This window comes from Natrix helvetica (genome assembly GCF_964273705.1).
Source record: "Natrix helvetica genome assembly, chromosome: 1".
NCBI classification, from domain to species: domain Eukaryota; kingdom Metazoa; phylum Chordata; class Lepidosauria; order Squamata; family Natricidae; genus Natrix; species Natrix helvetica.
In genome coordinates, this window is record NC_138548.1 from 217292406 (window position 1) to 217318848 (window position 26443).

The 26443-nt window shown below is 41.7% G+C and overlaps 1 protein-coding gene across 1 annotated transcript in view; it reads right to left on the bottom strand.

Annotated features, from left to right (window-relative positions):
• Positions 1 to 3450: 3450 nt before the first annotated feature.
• Positions 3451 to 26443, bottom strand: part of AVIL (advillin) — a 49964-nt gene continuing 26971 nt past the window's right edge. The window contains exons 10-20 of the mRNA XM_081937626.1: positions 24437 to 24590; positions 22965 to 23065; positions 21155 to 21292; positions 19815 to 19973; positions 13515 to 13694; positions 12522 to 12667; positions 10849 to 10993; positions 7488 to 7676; positions 6487 to 6555; positions 4733 to 4843; positions 3451 to 3980 (exon numbers count right to left, since the gene is read on the bottom strand). Of these exons, the coding sequence (XP_081793752.1) occupies positions 3867 to 3980; positions 4733 to 4843; positions 6487 to 6555; positions 7488 to 7676; positions 10849 to 10993; positions 12522 to 12667; positions 13515 to 13694; positions 19815 to 19973; positions 21155 to 21292; positions 22965 to 23065; positions 24437 to 24590 (1506 nt within the window). The 3' untranslated portion in view covers positions 3451 to 3866. The remainder of the gene's footprint in view (positions 3981 to 4732; positions 4844 to 6486; positions 6556 to 7487; positions 7677 to 10848; positions 10994 to 12521; positions 12668 to 13514; positions 13695 to 19814; positions 19974 to 21154; positions 21293 to 22964; positions 23066 to 24436; positions 24591 to 26443) is intronic.

Genomic DNA, 26443 nt, shown 5'->3' on the forward strand with positions numbered 1-26443 from the left:
GACTGACAGTCATCCGGAAGACACCAAATGAGAGAGAATTGTCTGTGATGTAAATAGCTGAATCATGAAGAACAGACATTCCTCATAGCCCTTGGAAACTTCCTGCAGCCCTTCCCAGACGAGCACAGATCCAACTATCCTCAGTTGTATTGTGTTAACAAGACTAGAATTGCCTTCCTCCTCCTATTTAAGTCAGCTGTAAAGTCCCTTTAACATAGTTACTACCAATAAGTAAATTAGTCTTACATTTTTCTTGCCGTGCGCCCTTTGCCCCACATCCTGAAAGTGTCTGGAATAGCAGTGGTGGGGCATTGTGGTTGCCATCCACCAGAAGAATGGCTCTTCTTTAATAGAAGATCGCGTTCTGTTTCCTGCTGTAGTTTGTAGTATTTGAACAAACGTAACAGGTTACTGGGCCACTGTTGTAGACAAACACATATGTTTAGTAACCCATGCTGAAACTGGCTTTTGGACAGTGTAAGACGGACGTCTTCAGTACCCACATGCAACATCAGTCTGGTTACTTTATATCCATATTAACTTTCTAAAGAGTTGGCATCTTTTAACATAGCTTAGACCAGTGATGGCGATCTATGATACATATCTTAAAGGTGACACGCAGTGACATTTTAGGTGATAAGCCAGCATTCACCAACACTCAACAACTATTCTTGAAAGTGCACTCCACTATTACATAATTTTCAGAGGCTATGTGAGAATGGGGTAAGCGCTCACACAGCTTCTGAGTCCTCTGAAAATTGCGCAAGAATAGGGTGTGCTTTCATATGGTTTTTGGAGGCTGCAGAGAAGTGTCTCTGAAGTTTCTTCAAGGACAAAGGCCTCATGAACCTGAACTAGCCTGGGCTAGTTCCACAGGGTTCTGTCAACAGAAAGAGAATGCTGCTTGAAATAATGTGTGGCAGATCCTGGTAAGTACTGAATCTCGGGGGCAATTACAGTGTTCCCCAAGGTTTGTGCATCTTGGGGAACAGCGTGAGATGGCCTGGTGGTGGTGGACAAACTTAGGTCTAACCTTGGTGGTGCTGATACTGAATGTCACTGTTCAAAGTGGCCTAGATGGGGGCAGGAGTTAGGTTTTTTTTCTTTTATCCAGGGGTGTGTGGTCTGATACATCAGCAGAGTGAAGTTAGACAATTGCTAGAGACCAGCATGGCTTTGTCAAAAACGAATAATGCCAGACAAACCTTATTGCCTTTTTTGACAAAGTGACTAAATTGGTGGATCAGGCTAATACTGTGGACATAGCAGACTTAGACTTCACGAAGGCATTTGACAAAATAGATTGCATCTTCTTGGTAAGCTAGAAAAATTTGAGATAGACAATAAGACCACCAAATCTTGACAGACTTGAACACTGGGTCCTATCCCACAAAGTGCAATTCAGTGGTGAGATTAGTAAGGTCTTACACTTAGGCAAGAAAAACCAAATGCCCAGGTATAGTATAGGTGGTACCTGGCTCAACAACAATAACTGAGAGGGACCTAGATGTCCCAGTGGACAACCAGAGAGAGCCAGGAGTGTGCTATGGCTACCCAAAAAAGCCAATACAGTCCTGTGCCTCATCAATAGATGGGTAGTATCAAGATTATGTGAAGGGTTAGTACCATTTTATACTGCGCTGGTAAGACCACACTTGGAATAATGGAATGCTGTGCCCAGTTTTGGTCAACACAATACTAAAATGATGTTGAGACTCTTTAAAAAAGAGTGCAGAGAAGAGCAAGAAAAGATGATTCAGAGACTGGAAGCTAAATGATGCCATGAATGGAAGTGGTGTTTCTAGTCTCATGAAGAGAAGGACTAGGGGTGACATGCTAGCTAGTCTTCTGATATTTGAGTGGCTGCCACAGAGAATGGGGTCAACCTATTCTCCAAAGTACTTGAGGGCGGAACAAGAAGTAACGGATGAAAGCTTATCAAACAGATGATCTGATCTAGAATTAAGGAGAAATTTCCTATCCAGTGAGAACAATCAATCCATGGAATGGCTTCTCTCCGGAGGTTGTAGGTGCTCCATCGTTGGAGGTTTTAAAGAAAAGATTGGGCAGCCATTTGCTTGGGATGGAGTGAGAGTGCTACTTGAGCAGGGGGCTGAACTAGAAGACCTCCAAGGTCCCTTCCCACTTGGTTATTCTGTACACTATAACTTTGTGACCCATCCTCACATTCATGACCTTCACGGTCCATAAAAGAAAAGTTGGAGTAAGATCATATACCCAATTGCTGCTTCGTTTAGTAACAGCTTTACCTAATGACCAAGTTGCCAATCCCGATTGTTCAATGAGACCTGCCTGACGCAGGAGCTGAAAGCATCCTGTTTGTTGGTGCTGGGTAAAAGATGGCTTACTTGTATACAATGCCAACATGGCAACTGCTGAGATGTGCTCCTGCAGTAGTGGGTGCGCACAGGAATTTGTTGTGCACTATGCCTGATTGTGAGTAATTGGAAGCAGATCAGGGAAAGAAAGCATGGCAGGCTTATTCGAGTTTCCTCAAGTCAAAGCTAGAACAGAGGTAGAAGACTAAGAAGGAAAATTGGGCTTTTGGTATATATTCTTGTTCTTAGATAAGCCTTGATAGATGGCAATCAATGCTATAGATGACAGGTCCTGAAACTTGTGAGCAACTTAAAGGAGGGTTTAAAAATTTTTTTTAAAAAAAAATGTATACTATCAAAAAAAAAAAAACATACAGCATATGTATCTTGTCCAGAGAAATTAGCTTATTCCATTATTTAATTTTCTGGGCTTTGTATCTGGCATTCCCTTCAGGTACTTCATGTGGTACTATGTAATTTGATGTAGGTTGAACTGAGAATGAGTGTCTGTCCCACTGAATGAAATCCAGTCGTTAAAAGTAAGTGATATGCTTGTTTCTTGCCCAGCCCTAACCTCCGATTGTTTGTTTTATTCATGGGTAATATAAAAATTCACGTAAAATTTCAAAAAGTGGAAGGGCAAGAACAATCACCTTGCTAAACTTCTGAAATGAAGCACCTATAATCCAGGGCCCTTTGTGTGCAACCTTAAAGGGGAAGGCAATCACTGGATAACCTCGGGTACCCATCCATCCCAATAGCAATATACCGCTTCACAGTGTTTTACAGCCCTCTCTAAGCGGTTTACAGAGTCAGCCTATGGCCCCCAACAATCTGGGTCCTCATTTTATCCACCTCTGAAGGATGGAAGGCTGAGTCAACCTAGAGCCAGTCAGGATCGAACTTCTAACAGTGAGCTGAATTAGCCTGCAATACTGCATTCTAACCATTGCGCCACCACGGTTCCTAACCAGCATAATCATTAGGAATAATGGGAGTTGCCATCCAAGAAGGCCTGAAAGTTCTTCCTTTCACAGTTCCAATATTCCTTGAAAATAGATAATACGGTTCAGAGCAAATAAGGTACTATTCACATGTTTAATAGTGATCATGTAACAGTACATGCTTCAAAGCGGCAGCCCTTCCAAAAAGCTTGGATTTCCAGGAGTCAAACCAGTTGCTATTTATAGGGTAGATATTTGCCCAAAGCACAGCCCCAATTACTAATGGGTCTGCCAAGTTTCAGCAGTTCAGTTTACTTTAAAGGCAGTGACTTTTCTGCTAATGGAGACTTGCTAGAGAGTGGGTAGTTGATGATAGCGGGGAGAATAAACTTCCTGGGCAGCAGCAGCCCTTAATAGATTAAAACAACTTTCTGAATGTACTTAGGCCCAATATGGATACACTCTTAAAAGAAAGACAGCTCCTGAAGCAAGCTGCTTCTGGACTTGGCTCCTCAAACGAAGAGAAACCCAAGAAAGATGGTTCCCAATTTCAAGTTTGAGAAATGCCGTATTTTCTTTTTCCTCAGAAAAGACCCTTTTCTTTTTTCATGTGACGTTGCTTCCAAGTAGGGAGGGTAGCGAACGTTTCCCGGGGGATTCCAAAGACTCTCATAAAATCATCATCTGACAGGAAATTCTATGGATGGGGAAAAATAACAACAGATGAGTAAGAAGGATGAGGCTGGAGCAGAGTGTAGAAACAGTGGGATTTCTCCCAATTCGGTTAACATTAGCTCTACAGTTCCCACCAGACTAAATTAATCATGCCATTTGCTCTTAAGGGTCTTATTTTGATTAGAGGAAGAAACCACACTGGCTAGTCTATTCTATTGAAACTTAAAGGTCTTACCACACTGAACAGTATGCACTAAGAAACATAACTTGATGTTGTTTAGAATTTGATTGTCATGAGAAACGTTTGGCAAAGGACTAAAAAAAATGGATTGAGGTAATGATAAAGGAATTAACACATGCTGTCCTAGTTATTTAACTGCAGGCTGACCATATAAGAGGGAAAAACAAGCCTTCAATGAGAGAGTTAGAATCCTTGCTAATATGCCAATTTTGTAGATGAATGAGAACTGGGGAGATATACTTGCCATTGAGTTGCAATTCCAACTTCCGAAATCCCTGTATGTGTGTAGGCGGGGTGTTTTATCTCTTAATTTTCTGTTTATGATTTCAGAAGCCCGGCACATTACCAGGTATAATCCAAAATATTTAGAGGTGCTTTGTGCAGCCAAGAGAATTAGGATATATACTACCTGCAAGCCTAAAATGAGCAATCCTGCCTCTCAGTTTTAAAACAACCGGCATGTCTTTAGGGAATCTTTGAGGCTAAGTCTGGTTACTTTTCTCAGCCCGTGGAAAATGCTCAATAGGACTCACCTCCTTCTTAGTTGGATCCACATCTTCAGGTAAGTCCTCCAGGCTGGAGAGCAGAACTTCTAGAGAATAGATTGCACTCTTGCTGCTGCTCAGGGTTTCAAGTCCGTCATCCTAAACAGAGCACAGCAAATTCTTAAAAGCTTGCTGAAAATTTTATCTCCTGGACCAGCCTTCTGGTATCCTCAAAAGCGGAACTACTGAGCTGTGGTGGCACAGTGGTTAGAGTGCAGGACTGCAAGCTATTTCTGCTGACTGCCTGTAATTCGGCAGTTCAAATCTCACCAGGCTCAAGATTGACTGAGCCTTCCATCCTTCTGAGGTGGGTAAAATGAAGACCCAAATTGTTGGGGGAAATATGCTAACTCTGTAAACCACTTAGAGAGGGCTATAAACATTGTAAAGAGGTATATAAGTCTAAGTGCTATTGCTATTGCTACAATTCCCAGGCTTCCCTGCTAGATTGTTTTCCAAAACATCTGGAGGTTATTGGCGGGATATTCCATAGCAAGGAAAAGACATCCTCTCCAGATGTGGCTCTAGATAACAATGGTAAATGAGGCTAGAAATTATAGGTAAACATATGGATGGTCACAGGTTTCCCATTCCTCTTCTAGCCTAATCTTTGCTGGTGCCCTTTTTTTACAAAGATTTAGTCATATCTCATCGTCAAATACCAAATGGCTTAATTGAAAGAGTAAGAATCACCTTTTCTACCCCGTGTTCTCTCACTGTTTTAGGTATGCAGTGTTTTCTCCTGCTGATTCTCTGCTTTGGGGACAAGTTGTGCCTGATACAGAGATTAGGCAGAGCATCTAGTCTTCAGTAAAGGTGTTTGAGGGGAAAAATAACAATAAACTGTGTATGATGTTGTGGAAACCCTTCTCTGAAATTAGATCCTTTGGTCTTAACAGGAGCTTTAAATTGTTCTATCACTGCCACCATCTTTCAGCAGCACACAAGCTTAGTAATGGCTTTTGCCCAGGAAACTCGAAAAACACGTCATCAATCCAAAGCCGCCTTCACTGAGGTACTGAAGAGGCTTAAGAGGAGATGTATAGAGGAAGGTGAACAAAAGTGTATTAGCACGAGCCCAGTGTGACTACATTGTTTGATAAGGCTGCAGGTTTTATAAGGCTGCAGGATGGAGTATGTAACGTGACCGGAGCTCATAGGCAAATCATGTTTTCAGTTTCCAACGTTTCCTGTTTAAAGGATCTTAGGAAGCAGTTTCTGAGAAAGCCCCTCTATCCAAGGCCATGGAGAGCTACTATAGAAAACACAGAAATGTATCATCTCAGATCACATATGTTCCTTTGGTATTACTGAATTGTAATGTCTAGTATCGTCTCTGGGTTGACAAAATCACAAATGAGGTGGTGATAAGCCGCCTGGGAAAGCAAAGGGAAATAATCAAAGCCATTAAAAAGCGAAAGTTAGAATATGTTGGACATGTGATGCGACACCCAGAAAAATGCAGCATCCTTCACTTAATCCTCCAGGGAAAGATTGAAGGCAAAGGAGGTCCAGGCAGAAGAAGAACATCATGGCTTCAAAACATAAGGGACTGGTTTGGACAAAACTCAGCAGCACTTTTTCATGCGGCTGTTGACAAAAATAGGATTGCCAACATGATTGCCAACGTCTCATAGGATTAGTGACTGGATATGATTGAAATACAGCAGCTTCCAATTTCTCTTCCAGCCAATTGCTTAACCATGGGCAGTGGTTCTCCCAGTATAAGCAGAGTGACTTACACCTGCGATTCTGATAACGTCATTGGCATCTCTCAGTTCCTTCTTCAGCTGCTCGTACGTCTTCCCTTCCTGCAAAAAAAACAAAAGCCCATCACTTAAAGAGTTATTTCACCATTAAATATGAATGCTGGGAACTGAACTTGTGATATACACATGGAGGAGAGTCACTCTTAGCCGTAAACCAAGAAGTTGAGAAAACTTCTCTACCAATCTGCACTCCACCCTGGTCACACCACACTAGTTCAAGAGGTGCTTTAAATCAGAATTCTACCAAATATGGGATAAATGGTATAAGTAGATGGAGGAAAGAAACAAGAATCAATGAAGGAATGTAACAGATATGGTTTCTAATACGGTACTAATAATACCAGGGGTGGGCTTCAAAATTTTTAGCAAGGGGTTCTCTGCCTGGTTGCTGGGTGGGCGTGGCTATGGTAGTCATGGCCTAGTTGGCCTCCTGCACCACGGAGGGGGGGGGCATTTTTGCCCTCCCTGGTCTCTGGAGGCTTTCCTACGGGGTGGCGAAAACAGCCTCCCAGGCTCTGGAGGTTCTTTGGAGGCCAGAAATGGGCCCATTTCCGGCCTTCCTGAACTTCTGGTAGGCCTGTTTTTCATCGTCCCCACGCTCCCTGCACTTACCTGCATCCAAAACAGGCCGCTTGGGGACTCCGGGGAGGGGAAGGGAGGGCCAGGAGTGGGACTTGGGGTTCTCCGAACTGCACAGAACCTTAAGCTAGAAGTTCTCCTGAACCCCTACGAATCCCCAGCAGCCCACCCCTGAATTTATAATACTCTGAGGGAGATGGGTAGTTCTTAAACATTATAAATGAATCGATAAATAAATATTTGCAACACTAAAAGTCCAAATACACAAAATATGTGCTTTATTCGTTTTAAAAAGTAATATGCTGATGGCTTCTAATTAAATATTCCAGGGCTGAGGTAATAATCCTCAAAAATAAGAAGTAGTGCGTTTTAGATACACTATAATTTTTACTTACGCTCCATTTGTTAGGGTCCCAAGCCAGGAACCAGCCAGTGAAGTTGGGCGGTTCAAAACCTTGCTTAATCAGTAGAATGGGAGTATCAACCTCCCTCCCACTAGGGTGGGTTTGCAGATATTCCTGAGCAGTTGCCAATGCCTCCTTCTTCTCTACCTCGTTGGCTTCTTTGCCAACCCACATGAACACCTGAGGAGGGGGAAAGGGGAGAAGAGGAGCAGTTTTCATGTAACTTGAGCGAAAGGCGAAACTTTTAGTTTGGAAATGGTGAGAGTTAGGAACTCTTCTGCTGAAACAAGTTTCTAAGTAGACATGACTTTTATAGCCTGTTGAGTTTTAGGACCAGGGCTGTAGGAAGAGTTTACAGTAGTCTATTGTAGTAGGGACGTGGTGACTCAGTGGCTAAGATGCTGAGCTTGTCGATCAGAAAGGTCGGCAGTTCAGTGGTTCGAATCCCTAGCGCCACGTAACAGAGTGAACTCCCTTTACTTGTCCCAGCTTCTGCCAACCTAGCAGTTCGAAAGCACGTAAAAATGCAAGTAGAAAAATAGGAACCACATTTGGTGGGAAAGTAACAGTGTTCTGTGCGCCTTCGGTGTTTAGTCATGCTGGCCATATGACCATGGAGATGTCTTCGAACAGTGCTGGCTCTTCGGCTTTGAAATGGAGATGAGCACTGCCCCCTAGGGTTGGGAACAACTAGCACATATGTGCGATGGGAACCTTTACCTTATTGTAGTTAAAAAAAATAGAAGAATCTGGTAATATCTCTTCTAACTAACACATTTTATTAAAAGGCACAAAAGGTAGCTCACTTCAGCAAATGCATAGGTGGATACACTAAAACAGCATTTAGATTAGGAAGTGGTGAGGGGAATACAGGTTTTGTTATATAGGTTGGTTACAGATTACATATGAGACCAATTCCTAGTATCATATCAATTACCAATTCTGTTAAAATTCCATTGTGTTTGTTGAAACATTGAGATAAATCTCTAAGTGAATGTGAGTTTGCTGAACTCACATACTGTACATCAAAAGATTTCAGGCTATTTTTTTCCCTCCCTTCCCTACCTCATCCCCACTTAAATCCTACATCTGTCTAGCTACCCCATGCTGAGATTGCGGGAAAATCTAAAAGGGGCACAAGTTCCTCATTCACAGTCAATAAAAATACTTCCCCCAAGTTCCCCTGACTGGAAATATTTTTCCAGTCAGTTGTCCAAAGTTAGCTGAAGGGCCATCCGTTGTGAACTCTTGTGAAAGAATATGTTGGCCTTCTCATGAACTGAGGGAACAGGGCTATATCATCATTCAAGTTCATTTCCATAATGAACAACATTTTTTCTCCCTCCCTGAATCATTCATTCATATTTAATAAATAAAAATAAAATCATGTGGCAGATGCTGAGGGCAGCTATAAGGAAAGATAGGGGAAAATTCTTTAAAGAATCACAAGCAGGGACTGTCTGCTCTACCACATAGTTCAAAGCATGCTTTGCATTGACTGCATACAGTAGAAATGTCCATGCTTTGTCAGACTATTGGTAGTTCTTGACTTACGACCACAATTCAGTCCAAAATTTCTGTTTCTAAGCGAGACAGTGGTTAAGTGAGTTTTACCCCATTTTTACGACCTTTCTTGCCAGGCTGTTAAGCGACTCACTGAGGTTGTTAAATTAGTTGCATGGTTATTAAGGGAACCGAGCTTCCCTGTTCACTTTGCTTCTCAGAAGTTCGCCATCATCATGCGACCCTGGGACATTGCAATCGTCACAAATACGAGTCGGGTTGCCAAGTGTCTGAATTTTGATCACGTGATCGTGGGGATGCTACAACGGTCGTAAGTGTGAAAACTGGTCATAAATCACTTCGATCCGTGCCGTTTTAACTTTGAATGGTGACTAAACGGATGGTTGTAAATCAAGGACTACCTGTATAAGAGCTGTACCTTCCTTCCTAGACTCTACTAGCTGCTCTTGTAAAACTTTGGAAGCACAGAAAAACAGTGACAGCTACCCCCTGCTCTAGACAGTCATGGATATATTAACCCAGTTTCCTAGAAATGCAACAGGCTATGGCTATTTTCATTGTATATCCTATTTGTCCTTCACGAAGCCTATGTCAGAAAAGCTGTTTTTGTTATCTTAGAAGCTTAACATTTTGAGCATGAAGCTAACTGTGGGTCAGCCTAACCCACCTCCCTTTCCATCCTCTTCTAAATAGCTGACATTTGAGAACTGAGGCTGTCTGTTACTCAAGGTTGTACTCAGTCCTTAACACTAACATTCATTAAAGGCTTTATCCTCCAGGATTTTGTGAGTCCTCTCAAGTCCATCCCAGCTTGTAGCCATCAATATATCTTGTGACATGATGTTTTAGTTAAACAGAAGTACATTACAAAGCTGCTGTACCTCTGTAACTGTCTAATTGGGCTCTGCAACCAAACAAGAGGGACACAGAATTCAACGGATAATTAGAACTGCAGAAAAAACAATTGCCATCAACCTGCCTTCCATTGAGGACCTGTATACTGCACAAGTCAAAAAGAGGGCTGTGAAAATATCTACAGACCCCTCACATCCTGGATATAAATAGTTTCAACTTCTACTCTCAAAATGACGCTATAGAGCACTGCACACCAGAACAACTAGACACAAGGACAGTTTTCCCCCCGAATGCCATCACTCTGCTAAACAACTAATTCCCACAACACTGTCAAATTATATACTAAAACTGTATTACTGTTGTTGTTCTCTTCCTTCCTAGTTCCTATCTCTTCCCACTTATGACTATAATCATGTTGCTTGTATCTTTACAATTCTTATTGTATTATTTGTTTCCTAGTATACTTTGATTGTTTATTAGTAAACTATGACTATCACTAAGTGTTGTATCTTATGATTCTTAATGAATGTATTCTATTTTATTTTTTTCTTTATGTACACTGAGAGCATTTGCACCAAAGACAATTCCTTGTGTGTCCAATCACACTTGGCCAATAAAGAATTCTATTCTATTCTATTTTTGCATTTAGCTTCAGTGGAGTGAAGCACGTTGCACGCTCTAGATGGGAATTTTTGAACATCGGAGTTCATTGTTTTGCTTTTCTGCTTTTAGCTAAATTTTCATCTCAACCTCTAAGCTATTTATGTATCTATCTTCTATCTATCATCTATCTATCTTTCATGTATCTTAGAATATAACACAACCCTCCAATGCTAAAAGGAACTAAAACGTCAAAAACTGCCTTGAACTTTCTAGTAAGCAAGATTAACACGGGCAGGAATCAGAGATATGCATATGTAAAAAAATGATAAGACATTGAAAAGAAGGAGGTTTTCTTGCTGCCAAATATCACCTGGTCCCAAGTATCCAGCAGCATAACATCACTTTCACTCAGATCATCTTGAGTAAAGTCAGTTATCTCAATGACCACAAAACGTCCAGTTTTGTTGGAGCATTCAAAAAGCCGTGGAGGATGGTCAGGGATTTCTTGCTGCAGTCTGTAAGACAAAGGTGGATAAGGTGACCTAGAGATCTTTCAAGATGGGCAACCACTGAGGTTGCTAAACTGTCCCTGCAGAAAATAATAATAATGAACCCTGGACGCATCCTCAAGAATATCTGGAGAGCCACAAATCCTCCACCCTTGCTCTAGGTCTCACTTACAGAGGCTCCAAAATTGTATGGATGGAGGATGGATAACAAAGCCTCAGATCAGCTGACTCTTTCCCCGACCTCTTTGTTTATATTAGGCTGTATCCAGTGGTGGGATTCAGCCAGTTCGCACCACTTTGGGAGAACCGGTTATTAACTTTCTGAGCTGTTTGGTGAACTGGCTGTTGGAAGAAATCATTAGGGCAGAGAACAAGTTGTTAAATCATTTGAATCCCACCACTGGTTGTATCTAGCATAAATCTCTCATGAATGGAATAGTTTACTGCAGGGGTGTCAAACTCAAGGTCCGGGAGCCGGATTTGGCCCATGGGGTGCTGAGATTTGGCCCATGGAGCCCCTGGAAACAGCAAAAGACCGGCCCTAATGGTGCCTCTGCCAGCAAAAATGGAGGTCGCCATTTTCACTGGCAGAGGGTTGCAGGAGGCCGTTGCAGCTGAAAACAGAGCTCGGGAGCCTGTTTTCTCTGGCAGAGCACACAGGCGACCACAGGCCTCCCGATACGAGTGATGTCGAGCTGGCCACGCCCATCCCTCAAGATCAACACAACCCCGATGAGACCCTGAATGAAATTGAGTCTGACACCCCTGGTTTACTGCATCTGGGGGAAGCTTTTCACCTAGTGAAGCTTTTCTGCATTCCTTGCAGTCTCAGGATCCCTCAAAAATCTGCTCTGGGTGATCCTTCTTTTTATTAGTTAGAGTATTTTGAGTTGAACTCTAGTGGGAAGATCCTGCCAATGGAATAATTTTTAAAAGTTCTTAATTCAGCTGTACTTTATACATTACATCACTTGATTTTTGCTTTTCTTTTACCATTTATCCTTCCAAAGTGCTACGAAATCCTTAAAATCAATGTGAGGTTTTCAGTAAAATACGCTTCAATATTTGAGTTAGTGTACAAATGCACAAATTCAAACATCAAACATAAACATTTAACTCAAAAGATTATACAGTAATAAGTAATAGCCATAGAAATAATTTCAGCTTATGAGTTAAAGACCCTATAAAATAAAATTAAAAAAAATGGCCTCTTTGGAAGATTTCACATTAGGCTTAATTAACATTCTGAAGAAGGCCAAAATATTAATAATTGAGATAAAAGTCATTAGAGTGCTGCAGTGGCCTAGAGGTGAAGCTCTCGCCTCACAATCAGGAGACTGTGAGTTCGATCCTAGGTAGCGGCAGATATTTCTCTCTCTGGGCACAATGTGAAAATATCTGCTGTGAACTCTGCATTGGCAACAGGAAGGGCATCCGGCCAGTAAACAATCAGCTCCATACTGTTGCCCTGACGCTACCCTGATGCAAGGGATTACGGGGTCATTAAAAGACCAAAGAAGAGAGAAGTCATTACTTTTTATCACTTGAATAAGGGGCTTTGCCTCCGAGCAGCTCCCAAAATTCAGCTGGTTCTTGTCCCTCAGCCACAGTCTCTTGAAGTCCGTCACAGATAATAGCAGCTAGCTCCTTAGCCATTTCTCGTTCATCTCCGCTAGAACCCTGCCATGAAAACCACAGAAGTGGGGGGGGGGGGACCACAGAGAAATTGAGCCATTGGGTAGTAATGCCATCCAATTGCATTTCTTCCCAAACTTTCTTAAATAAAAATCAATGAATTCTCCCTCTTCCCTAAAAGCCTAGATTCTGCGTGCCAAATAACCATTTTATTTTAATTGTACATGTGCACACCGTTCCTTCTGATGTAAAATCTTCTTCTTTTCTTTTTTTCCTCTATAAAAAGGATGTATGTATGTATGTATGTATGTATGTATGTATGTATGTATGTATGTATGTATGTATGTTCGTTCCAGCACTCTGGAATGCCTCGAGCAATTTCAACCAAACTTGGTACACAGATGACTTCCCTCTGGAAACAAATACTATGGGGGGAGGAGGGGGAGAGACACCCCTGGTGTGTGTGTGTGTGTGTGTGTGTTCCAGCATAACTGTGGAACACCTTGCCCATTAAGGAGAGCAAGTGGGGCGTTGTTTGTGATGTCAGTTCCTTCGCAGCTTCCTCTGAAAGCCAGTTGTGACATTCGCCCTCCAGTGGACCAATGGGGAAGTGCCTGATGGATTTGGGGCAATGTGCCAGGATTGTAGACAGGGTGGGAAAGAGGAGTGCATGGGAGAGGGAAGGGAGAGGGCAGGAATGATGGGCATGGGAGCAGGAAGACAAAAAGCCCCTCTCAATGGCTCCCTCTCAAACGCTTCAACATCTATAAGTACCCGGGCAATACCAGGTCATTGGCTAGTAGTAAAATAAAGGCCATTGTCTTAATGACTTGGAAGTTAATGGAAGGCTAATGTAGAAATTTTCTCCAACTCCTAAGGCTATTGATCTCACCTTGCCATACCATAGGTAATGGTCTCCCTGTGTCTTAAGCAAGAAGACATCATTGGAATTGAGAGATGCAGCAGAAGCCGGCACCTCCACTGCTTTTCTGTTGAAAAGCTCTATTCCACGGATCTGAAAGAGCCTCACTGAGGGTTCCAATTCATTTCTGTCTTTCCTGGATGTCCCGCCCTGCAGAGAATGTGACAAAAAGGCAGAACAAACCAACTTTGCTGCAAACCAAGTTCGTGATGCAAAAGGCACCCTCCGGGTGGTTTTTGACCAACTCCCAGCTGATGGCAAAGGTTTCTGGGAGTTGTAGGCTGAAACTTCTGAAAAATACCATGTAATTTAGACTTTTTTATTAAGACGATCTGCAGTTTTGTTAAGGTTAAAACCGGCTGAATAATTTTCATTTATCATGCAAATCACTGGAAGACTTGAAGGACCAGGTTAGGTTATTCTAGAGGAAATCTGTATAGTAACTAAGGAACAACATTGGCTTGATGGCACATAGCCAATCAAAATTTAATTAAAAATATTTCAGGATGGAATATTTGACTTTCCAAATTGTTCTGTGATGACTTATTTTCCAATGTCATTGGAATTACGCAATATTGTCACTACATATGGAAGAAGGATCTAATCTGTTTATTGCATTCCCAATGTTTCAGGGAAACAGAGCTGCTAATTTTAATAACTGTAACTGGAATATTTGAAGTAAATTTAATACTTTGTCTGTTCCCATAGCTCCATCTCTATTAGGGTATTCAACCTTTGCATCCATTTAATCATATCATCTTTGACTTGTTCAGATTCTGAGACATATTTTACTATATTCCACTGTTCCTAACAAATGTTGAGAATTATGAATTAGAATATTTTTTCCAGACTCTCAAAATATCCTTTTGTTTCCCTAATTCTTTTGTTGCTGAGCTGTTTATCTAAAGGTATTGAAACCAGTGAAGTATAGGAATCCACCGGGTAGCAAAAGACTCAAAAATCTTTAATGCTGTCCTGCTCATAATAAAACCTTTTAATCTGAACAAATCTTTGCCTTTCTATTTCTTTAGTATCTTCCTCAACATAGACATTCATAGGCAAGAAGACATAACTTTCCAGGAAAATAATAGGATCATCTAGCAACAGTGCTCATTGCATTGCAAAATCTCCTAAGGACGTTACATCAGCCCAAGCTTCAACCAAACTTCTCAGACAACCTACAGGGTTAGCTATGACCCCTACCATAGCCAATAGAATACATGTTCTTGAACAGGAACAGGAAGTTCACGTTCAAAGCCGAAGAGAAAGTATACCGTATTTTTCAGAGTAAAAAACACACTTTTCTTCCTTAAAAAAGAGGCCGAAAATCTGGGTGCGTCTTATACATCGAATACAGCATTTTTTGCCTCTTAAAGCTCCACCCTTTCACCAAAATGGCTGTGCATACCCTTTTGGAGGCTTTCAGAGAACTCCTGGGGGCTCTGGAGGGCAGAAATGAGCAAAAATGGGCTGTTTTGCCCCCCCCCCCAAGCCCGCAGCAGCACTCTATAAGCCTCTATAAGGCTATGCAAGTATGTGTGACAAAAAAATGGGCCCGTTTTCACGAAAAATGGGCCGTTTTGGGAGGTTTGCAGAGTGCAAAACCTTTTTTTTCCCTTTTGGAAAGCTCTTTAACTGATTAATGAGAATTACATTGATCAAGTGCTGTGCCAGCAGAAACAAAGTCTTAAGGTGCTGCAGGTTGTCAGCGATTTCCTTCTCCCGCACATGGATAAATACGCCTGGAAACATCTACCTACCTACCTACTCTCTCTCCCTCCCTCCCTCCCTACTGTATCTCTCTCTCTCTCTCCCTCTCCCTCTCCCTCTATCTACCTACTTACCTACCTACTCTCTCTCTCCCCCTATTTACTGTATTTCTCTTTCTCCCCCTCTATCTACCTATGTACCTACCTACTCTCTCTTTCTCTCCCTACCTATCTACTGTATTTCTCTCCCCCCCCCTCCCTGTCTACTGTATTTCTCTCCCTCTCTCTATTTCTCTCTCTCTATCCTTCTACCTACCAACCTACCTACTCGCTCTCCCTCTCCCTCCTTACCTACTGTATTTCTATCTCTCTCTCTATTTCTCTCTCTCTCTCCCTTTATCTACCTACCTACCTATCTAACTACTCACTCACTCTCCCTATCTACCTACTGTATTTCTTTCTCTTTCTCTCCCTCTCTATCCCTCTATCAGTGGTGGGTTCCTGCTGGATCGCACCGGATCGCGCGCGCTCCCTTTCAGCGCTCCACCTGGTTTGCGCGCTCCCTTTCAGCGCTCCACCTGGCTTGCGCGCTCCCTTTCAGAGCTCCACCTGGCTCTCGCGCTCCCTTCCGGCGCTGAAACCGGAAGTACAGTCTTGCCCCGCCCCTGGCGAAGCAACGACGCCTGCCTGCGCTCCACCAGCTCGGCTGGGAACGGAGATGTTTCCTCAGCGGAGCGGAGCGCCTGAAAAGACTTTTCAGGCGCTCCGCTCCGCTGAGGAAACATCTCCGTTCCCAGCCGAGCTGGTGGAGCGCAGACAGGCGTCGTTGCTTCGCCAGGGCCGGGCAAAACTGTACTTCCGGTTTCAGCGCCGGAAGGGAGCGCGAGAGCCAGGTGGAGCGCTGAAAGGGAGCGCGCAAGCCAGGTGGAGCGCTGAAAGGGAGCGCGCAAGCCAGGTGGAGCGCTGAAAGGGAGCGCGCGCGATCCGGTGCGATCCGGGAGGAACCCACCACTGCCCTCTATCTACCTTCCTACTTTTTTTTAAAAAAATGGCCTCTTCAAAACTTTGATGCGTCTTATATTCCGAAAAATACGGTAACTATCCCTCATTCTCTGCTCCATGTGGTTCAGCTGCCCAGAATCACCCATGTGCTTCTGCTTCACCATTAAACCTTCTTTCCAATCAGCCTCCATGTTTCCAGTGTTGCTGAAATTTTTGAAGCCCACCCCTGGTTTAGACCTTAGGACATGTTAACCCTAATTATGTGGAGATTTTCTATTAGAATGTCTTTTTCTTGTAGCTTTTCCCTTGAAGAAAAAAGTGAGCAAAAAGGGAAGTGTGAGATTCTTGTGCTGAATATAAAAAGGACCCCAAATCTAACCATCACAGTCCTTTGACAGTCCCTAGACTTCAGGTGATCCTTAACCTAAGCCTAAATTCATGGTTTTTTTCCTCAGAATACAGGTGAAACTCAAAAAACTTGAATATCGTGCAAAAGTTCATTTATTTCAGTAATGCAACTTAAAAGGTGAAAGTAATATATGAGTTAGACTCATTACCTGCAAAGCAAGATAGTTCAAGTGTCATAATTGTGATGATTATGGCTTACAGCTCATGAAAACCCCAAATCCACAATCTCAGAAAATTAGAATATTGTGAAAAGGTGCAATATTTTAGGCTCAAAGTGCCCCGCTCTAATCAGCTAATTAAGCCATAACACCTGCAAAGGATTCCTGAGCCTTTAAATGGTCTCTCAGTCTGGTTCAGTAGGAATCACAATCATGGGAAAGACTGCTGACCTGACAGTTGTGCAGAAAACCATCATTGACACCCTCCATAAGGAGGGAAAGCCTCAAAAGGTCATTGCAAAAGAAGTTGGATGTTCCCAAAGTGCTGTGTCAAAGCACATTAATGGAAAGTTATGTGGAACGGAAAAGTGTGGTAGAAAAAGGTGCACAAGCAGCAGTGTTGACCGCAGCCTGGAGAGGATTGTCAGGAAAAGGCCATTCAAAAGTGTTGGGGACTTTCACAATGAGTGGACTGAGACTGGAGTCAGTGCATCAAGAGCCACCACACACAGACGGATCCTGGACATGGGCTTCAAATGTCGTATTCCTCTTGTCAAGCCGCTCCTGAACAACAAACAACGTCAGAAGCGTCTTACCTGGGCTAAAGAAAAACAGACCTGGTATGTTGCTCAGTGGTCCAAAGTCCTCTTTTCTGATGAGAGCAACTTTTGCATCTCATTTGGAAACCAAGGACCCAGAGTATGGAGGAAGAATGGAGAGGCACACACTGCAAGATGCTTGACGTCCAGTGTGAAGTTTCCACAGTCTGTGTTGATTTGGGGAGCCATGTCATCTGCTGGTGTTGGTCCACCGTGCTTCATTAAGTACAGGGTCAACGCAACCGTCTACCAGGAGATTTTGGAGCACTTCATGCTTCCTTCCACAGACGAGCTTTATGGAGATGCTGACTTCATTTTCCAGCAGGGCTTGGCACCTGCCCACTGCCAAAAGCACCAAAACTTGGTTCAATGACCGTGGGATTACTGTGCTTGATTGGCCAGCAAACTCGCCTGACCTGAACCCCATAGAGAATCTATGGGGCATTGCCAAGAGAAAGATGAGAGACACGAGACCGAACAATGCAGAAGAGCTGAAGGCAGCTATTGAAGCATCCTGGTCTTCCATAACACCTCAGCAGTGCCACAGGCTGATAGCTTCCATGCCACGACGCATTGAGGCAGTAATTGCTGCAAAAGGGGCCCAAACCAAGTACTGAGTACATATGCGTGCTTATACTTTTCAGAGGTCCAATATTGTTCTATGTACAATCCTTGTTTTATTGATTGCATGCAATATTCTAATTTTCTGAGATTGTGGATTTGGGGTTTTCATGAGCTGTAAGCCATAATCATCACAATTATGACAAATCATGGCTTGAACTATCTTGCTTTGCATGTAATGAGTCTTATCTCATATATTAGTTTCACCTTTTAAGTTGCATTACTGAAATAAATGAACTTTTGCACGATATTCAAATTTTTCGAGTTTCACATGTATGTTTGTCCCTTAGTTTTTTCTATGAGGTAAACAATCAAAAAGAAAATGTAATATGCTCACTATACATACATTCTCAACCTGAATTTCAATGTCATGCTTATTCTAAATTAGATTTCAGGAATTGCTAACCCTAACCCTAGATGCAAATCTTATCTCAGGTTCAGTTTTTTCCATAGGATAAAACTAAGCCACTCCCCCCCCCCCCCCAGATGTAACAGCTCACTAAGGATAAAATATCAGCTCCAATCTTATCATCCACTGCTTAAAAGCCATTGCCAAATTCAAATTGAATGAGTGTTGACATACAACATAATTAAAAATCACCCATCTGAATAAGTAGTTTGCGGGAGTTTCTAGCCAAGCTATGGAAGCCCATCCTTATTATCCTGAATCAGACAAAATCTATTAAATTAAAGTATTATGTTAGGAAAAATCAACTGCAGATGTTGTACAAGTTTTTGTGCAGAATTATACTCCATAAATGGTCTCTTAGGTTAAAAAAATTAATTAACAGATTAGTTATTTAAGTACAAAGTTAATTCTTGACATTGAAGCATGCTGACAAATTTTTGTCTGCCTTTCTTCTATGAAAGGAATTATAATTTTCAGTAAGACGTGCAAAGAAACTTAGTATCTTCTATCATCTATAGAGCCAATTCTGTATACTTTTTTCAGAAATTGTGTGGCAAGAAAATTAGTGGTGAGAGGGAGAAGTCAGTATTTAAAATTTATTTCAATCCTCCAGAGTCTTTGAACTTTGTACAAAAAGTGTCACTGTGTACAAAAAGTGATCCAGCCTGATTATTGCATTTCCAGCAGTTTTTGAGCACAAGTTATCTATTTTGGCAATCAGTTTGGCGGCAAGAAAAAGCCAACAAATAAGCATCTTGCACCAATTTTCTCTGAAGATTTTTGCCGTAAATGTAATATTTATTTTCTATTGGCATCGTCATTGCTGCATATCAAATTTATAGATTATCAGAGTTGGAGGGGACCTTGTAGGTCATCTAGTCCAATCCCCTGCCCAAGCAGGGGACCCTACACCATTTCTGACAAATGGCAGTTCAATATCTTCTTGAAAGCTTCCAGTGATGAAGCTCCCACTACTTCCGAAGGCAACTTCTGTTCCATTGGTTGATGATTCTTACTGTCAGAAAATTCCTCCTCATTTCTAGGTTGAATCTCTCCTTGATCATTATTCCTTGTCTGGCCTTCAGGTGCCTTGGAAAATAGCTTGACCCCTTCCTCTCTGTGGCAGCCCCTCAAATACTGGAACACTGCTATCATGTCTCCCCTGGTCCTTCTCTTCACTAGATTAGCCATGCCGAGTACTTGCAACAGTGCATCATACGTTTTAGCCTCCAGTCCCCTAATCATCTTGATTGCTCCTCTCTGCACTTTTTCTAGAGTCTCAACATCTTTTTAATAGTGTGGTGACCAAAACTGGATGCAGTATTTTTGCGGGAGAGTTGATGCCGCATAAACCTGTTTCCTACCTCAAAGATAACAAGCTTGCCTTTGAAGATGGCCAGGAAGTGACGTGGCTCCTTGCCCATATTCACTCGGACCTGCACAGGTTCCCCATTCAATTGTTGATCCATTTGCACTGCAAGATAAGCCGAGGCTGCAAGCTCATCCACTGTTGTATGGCGTCCCTGGATAACATAGTGAAAACACTACATGGTTTAATTGAGAAGGAATTGTGGGTGCTTTTGTCATCTTACACTTACAGTACACATTGGTTAAGAATCACCACTTGCATGTCCCATTAGCGGTCTTGGAATTAGATCTGACGAGATCTGGGTTCAAATCTCCATTTAGCCCTATCATCACTGGCTGATTGTAACATCAGGATTTCTCTAAACTACTTCACAAAACGTTTTATGCAGGAGAAATCTCTACCTGTCTATCTAAGCTTGTTATGGAGAGATTTTGAATTCAGATTTTATAGGAGTAGGTACTAACACTTTGGATTAATCGCAAGAGATGATATAAATCTACTTCACAAGCAAGTAATACATCTTTATCTCCAGCTAGCTTTGAAATTTCAGTTGTAAAACACTATGATGAGATATCTGTGGCGATTCTCAGTCTCTATGATTTCATCATAGCTGAGACAACTATGATGAAACCGGCAAACGTGAAAAGGGGTTATACAATTTTCTGTCCTCGCATCAATTGTCTCACTGAAATACTGACATTTATCCTTACATTTTCTCCTCCCCAGTAAAAACATGGGAGGGGGAGAGGGAAGGATTAGAACAAGGCAATTACATTTAAATAAAGTTCTGGACCTGTTCCTAAACAACCTGGCTCCAGCGCCATCTATATGAAGGACATTCTGTTGAAATTGCTAATATATATTGTGGACCTAGGAAGATCCAGGGAGGGTTCAAGGAAACAAATCACTTTATAGCAGATTCTAGCACAACGTAAATATTCTCAGGCCTTGGAGAAACAATTCTTTCATTGCCTGGCCAGATCCAGTGCATAAGCCAGTGCTTCCCAATTTTTTTCCTTTCATAACTCCAAACTTAGCAGAATGTCCTTTTTACCCAATGTAGGGAAAACGCTTTAAGTCAATCTAAATATCCCTGTTGTGATAGGTGTGTCTGTTGTTACCCAAACAAAACCCACTTTTACCCAATTTGGGATAATTGGAATGAGCAATAAGTAAATCTTGAAATGTAATTCAATTGTATCAACGATGGGCAATTCAGTCCTGGTTTGAATGCAAAGAAATTGCTTGTACCTGTTAATAATGTCTATGGAGTTTCTCAGTCATTCAGGTCATGGTTATCCCAAAGGTGCTTTTTATTTGAGATTCTACACCTACCTGCCAGATGTAAAGTATGTAATGTGGCTTATTTTTCAACTCATAGGTATACAGGATTAAATAACAGTCTCCACCATAGAAAAATCCATGCCATTGTTTGTCCACTTCTACCAACTCCAGGTTCTCAATCCTCCAGATCTAAAGATGACAAAACAAAGGACAGACATAGCTGTTGTTGGGGAGGGGATGTGTAGCCTAACTTTTAACTTCTTGAGATGGAGAATCATCATCATCGCCTTGGAAGCAATCCCAAAATAACTGGAGCACCACTTGGATACCACAGGCATTGACAGATTTGCCATCAGTCAATTGCAGAAGGCGGCTTTACTTGGGAATTGCTTCTATCCTGCAATGATATCTGTAACACCATCAAACATCCAGAATTGCCTATCCCAGGTCCTTGGTAAGGACTCGATAGGTAGACAAAAATGCCAAACCCAGACTGAACATCTGGCTGACTGTGCAATTATTATTATTATTAATAATAATAATAAATGAGGCATTTGCTTTGTGGACTGGTAGTTGAAATGGATGCACAGCCTTATCTACATCTTTTGACCTACCAACATTTCAAGACCTGCATACCATAGATATTGTAGATATTTCCTATTGATCCTTACTTGCAATGAAAAAAACATATATGAAATCATAGTAAAATGTGGGAAAGTTAGAAATTGATGATGATGATGATGAATGTGTCTGGACTTTCAGTACAAATCTGTGAATAAGACAGATTATTTGCACATTAATAGTTTTATCCGGTTGTTTGCATATTAATAGTTCATCTGGAAGCACAACAGATTCCAGCAGGCATATGTTTCATGCTTCCAACTTTCTAGCATTTAGGACCTAGCACATGTATAAGCACAGATATGGATCTCTCCAAATGTCAAAAGCTAAGGGACAAACACTCTTATTCAGTGGTGGGATTCAACTGATGTAATAACCGGTTTGCTGAGCTCGTGCTTCTCACACACACGCTCGCTTCGCTTGCAGCTCGTTTCAAAACAGTTCTAAAACTTACCTTGCAGCCCCAGTGAGTAAAACAACTGAGGTGCAGCAATCAGTTCTGCCACGCCTATCAGATGGGCTTCAAAACAAAAGAAATATAGGACAGACTAGTGCAGGGACGGGTGGGCAGGCCCAACTGATCACCAGAACTACCGGTTTGCACGAACTGGTCCGAACCGGCTGAATCCCACCCCTGCTCCTATTCTGTAGTCAGTATATATAATAGGAACATAAAGGAGTTGCTGCAGGTTTTAGTCCGCTAGTCGTTGCTGACTATAGGGGGCAGCATTGCTCATCTCCGTTTCATGGAGCCAGCCCTGTCCAAAGACGTTTCAAAGGTCATGTGGTCAACATGATGTCACAGTGTGCTGTTACAGAGCGCAGAATATATAATGCCTGGCATGATAATGATGCTATGTCGTGCATCTCTGTGCCTGCAGAATTCGCTATTCCCCATCAGAATAGAATGAATGAGCTGGAAGGGACCTTGGAGGTCTTCCAAGCCCCCTGCTCATGCAGGAGAAGCTATGCCATTTCAGATAAGTGACTGTCTAGTCGCTTCTTAAAAACATCCAGTGATGGAGTGCCCATGATTTCTGAAGGCAAGCTGTTTCACTGGTTAAGTGTCCTCACTGTTAGGAAATTTCTCCTTAATTCCAGGTTGCTTCTGTCTTTAATCAGTTATCAAGAAGATTCAATTTAAGGAACATGGGGAAAAAAAAGTCAGGTTATATTCGCAAGAAAGTCAACAAAGAGAATCCAGAATTCCACAGCAGAAAACAGAAATTGTAACTCTTACCTCAACGTTTCCTTCCCCATCATCTACCATCCTCTCCTGGGCTGCCAGCTGTGGCAAAGTGTGCAAGGCCATGACGTCAAATCTCTCCTGGCTCACCTTAGCTTGAAAAGAAGGATGGGATCGTTCAGACTAGAGCTCTGCCAGGGGGAAAGCATGCTCTCACGCGCGAAGACGGGTGAAATTAAAGTAACCGAAAGCACTCACAAATCATGATTAAGTGGAGGCATATCACAAATCAGATTGGCCTGAATTAGGCAAGAAGGACACGTGGCACTCCAGAGATTGCTAAACTATTCAGTGCATGTAATCCTCGACTTCAAAATGTTCGTTTAATGACAGTTCAAAGGAAAAAAATTGACATATGATCATTTTTCATACTTACAACCTTTGCAGCAGCCCCTCCGTAACGTGATTTACATTTGGATGCTTGGCAACCGGTTCGTATTTATGACTGTTGCTGTGTCCCAGAGTCATGTGATCCCCTTTTGCGATCTTCTGACACGCAAACTCAATTGGGAAGCCAGATTCACCTAACAACCCTTACTAGCTTAACAACTGTGGTGGTTCACTTAATAACGGTGGCAAGAAAGGTCGTAAAATGGGGAAATGCTCACTTAACAAATTTCTCACTTAGCAATGTAAATGTTGGGCTCAGTTGTGATCGTAAGTCAAGGACTACCTGTATCTCTCTCTTAAGACCTGCAATGGTAGGGGGAAATTGGCCATTAACCCATTTGTAGTTCAGCAACAGATGGCAGCTCATAGTTTTTCTACCTCTGGCATGTGGGTTGCAGGGCAAGTTACCGTCTAGTGTTTGATCCTAATTTTTTTTAAAGGGAGGGGGAGCCAAAATTCTGGATAAAAAGTTTAGAAATCAAGGGATTAATGTTGCAGATGGTGACAGAATATTATTACAGAGGGAGAGATTGGCATTGTCTGTTTTGGGGACTGGAGCAAGGATTTGTGCAAGGGTGAATAATGACTGAGCAGTGACATATGGTGTGTGTGTGTGTGTGTGTGTGTGTAAAACTCATCCATCCCGAAATTATGTTGATGAGATGGTTTCAGCATGGAAATCATTATATTTAGATTTTACTTTTCATTTCTACAACTCAAGATGGCTCATATAATGTTCCGACCTCCTATTTTCCCCACAATAGCCCTGTGAGGTAGATTAGGCTGCAAAGCCACCCAGCCTCACCTGTTTCATGACCATTTAGCCCAGCACCTAACTAGTACACCAAATTGGCTCTCTATTACTTGAGTTGATCACTAAATAGCGGCCAAAAGACCCAGAGAGCTCTATAATTCTTTGGTGCCATCTAATGGCCATCTGAATTTTTGTAGCCCTGGGATTCTGTAGCCTTGTTACAAGATGGTTTCAACGACAAGAAAAAATCAGATCAGGATGTTCTGAAATTCTATTTTCAGATGGCATACCGCATCATATTCAGCAACAAGATCTTTCTTACCGATTCTTTCCACGTTGTAGGCTATTCCTAGCCCTACAGTCTGTTCCTGGACTGTCCAGTTTTGAAACAGCTGCTTAAACATGGCAGACTCTGCTCCATCATGTACAGTCTCCACATTGGTGATAGAAGAATAGCCTTTCTTCCTAATAAATTCCTATAGGAAGAAGACAAACAGCATAACAACTCTGTTTACACTCTGTTATCACCTGTCAAGCCCGAATTTGACATATGTGTAGCCATTTTATTTAGCTCTCTATTATGCTCATGTATTCCTTTTCTTTCTCTTTACTGTGTGAGGAAGATTTTCAGGCTCGCCACATTTTTAAGGTGGAGGGGAAGGAGCGGATAGATAATGAGGATTGTTTTGGCTAGGTGACATTCTTTCCCGTGGAAACACAGGCTACTCCTGGTGAGAACGGGAGATGGAGTTTGAAGACACCGGGCAATGTGGATTGAGTGTTTATTGGAGAATGTGATTTTTGAGGGATGTTTCTAACTTACAATATTATGTGGTGTAATTCCTGTTTGTGTCAGATCTGGAATTACAACAGACTTTGCCAATTTGATGTCTACCTAAATAAAAGTAATTTGTTTTCGAAGATGTTGCACATTTCTTCTTTGAATAGGTTTCATCACTTGGAAACCTGACAATCACCCTAACTCGGTAACTTTAAGATGTGCAGACTTAGGAAACTGGTTGGGGAATTCTGGGGATTGAAGTCCAGAACTCTTAAAGTTGTCAAGGTTGAAACATATTGCTTTCAGTAAATCTGGCCTTTGCTTTTCAACAGAACATTGACAAATGTTTGTTAATAGGAAAGTTGTGAGGAGTAACTGATCTGTTCTGTCAAATTAGATAACAGAAGTGAAAATGGTTATTTATATGAGCAATTTGAGCATGATTCTGCTGACTTGATCCTATGGAAGTGACAATTGTACATGTCTTGTGAAACATAAAGTAAGTCAAATGCAATGAAATGGAGTATATTGGAAGTGTGTATGATAAAAGAGAGTTTTTTGAATGGGTGATGAATTAAGCTTGATTGAATCCAAATTGGTGAATAGCTGGAAGGAAGTCTATTGATATGATTGGGTAATATAGAAAGAATGACTTAGGAGAACAGGTCGAGGGAAAGGAGAAGACAACGAATAGCGTGGATGAACAGAGATGACAAAATCCTACAAAACTTAAAAGAATAAAAGGGAAGACACAAAGTAGTGTGTATAGATGGTTTGTCATGAGAAAATGTTCCACAGAAATAGAGTGAATAGTGATAGTATAAATCATATCTACATCTACATCTACGTAGATATAGATAAAGATAGATACACACACAGACACACACACACACACATACACACACATAACATATTTCCATTTGTTTTACAATTAAAACTTTTTATTAGTTTTATTACTTTTTTATTTTTTATTAAACCTTTTCCATATGCTGTATTTTTTGGCTTACTCTTTCTTACTCTTTTTCTGCTGCTTGTGTAACCCTGCAGATCCCAAAAGGGAAATGCATGATAGATGTACCAGTATATAGCTGCCTTTTCTCTCCGACAATTTTTCTTAGATATATTATGTTATCTGGGCTGCAGAAATCCAGACAACCACAAGATGGCAACAAAGCTACATAAGGTTCTCACTCTACTGTCTTCTTAATAGGGCTGATTCAGAATTTCACTGTGCAGCTCTGAGCACTAAGTAGTTCAGGCGTACAGTAGGCCTGCTGAAGATCCTGCTCTGTCTAGGGATTATACTGTATGTGTACAATCTGCAAAGGTTTGGGTTGTTCTGTTAGAATAGAGCCTGATGCAAATTAACACTGATTTTAAAAACAAACAAACACACAAGTGTATTAATTTTTTTAAAAAATATTTCACACCACTAGCCACTGGAGCACGTAAGCTTTACTTTTTAAAGTGCCACGTTAAGAAATCTATTTAGAATCTAGTTTTTAAAAGGGAAATAATGGGGAAGCAGGCAGGGGTGGGCTGCTCCAG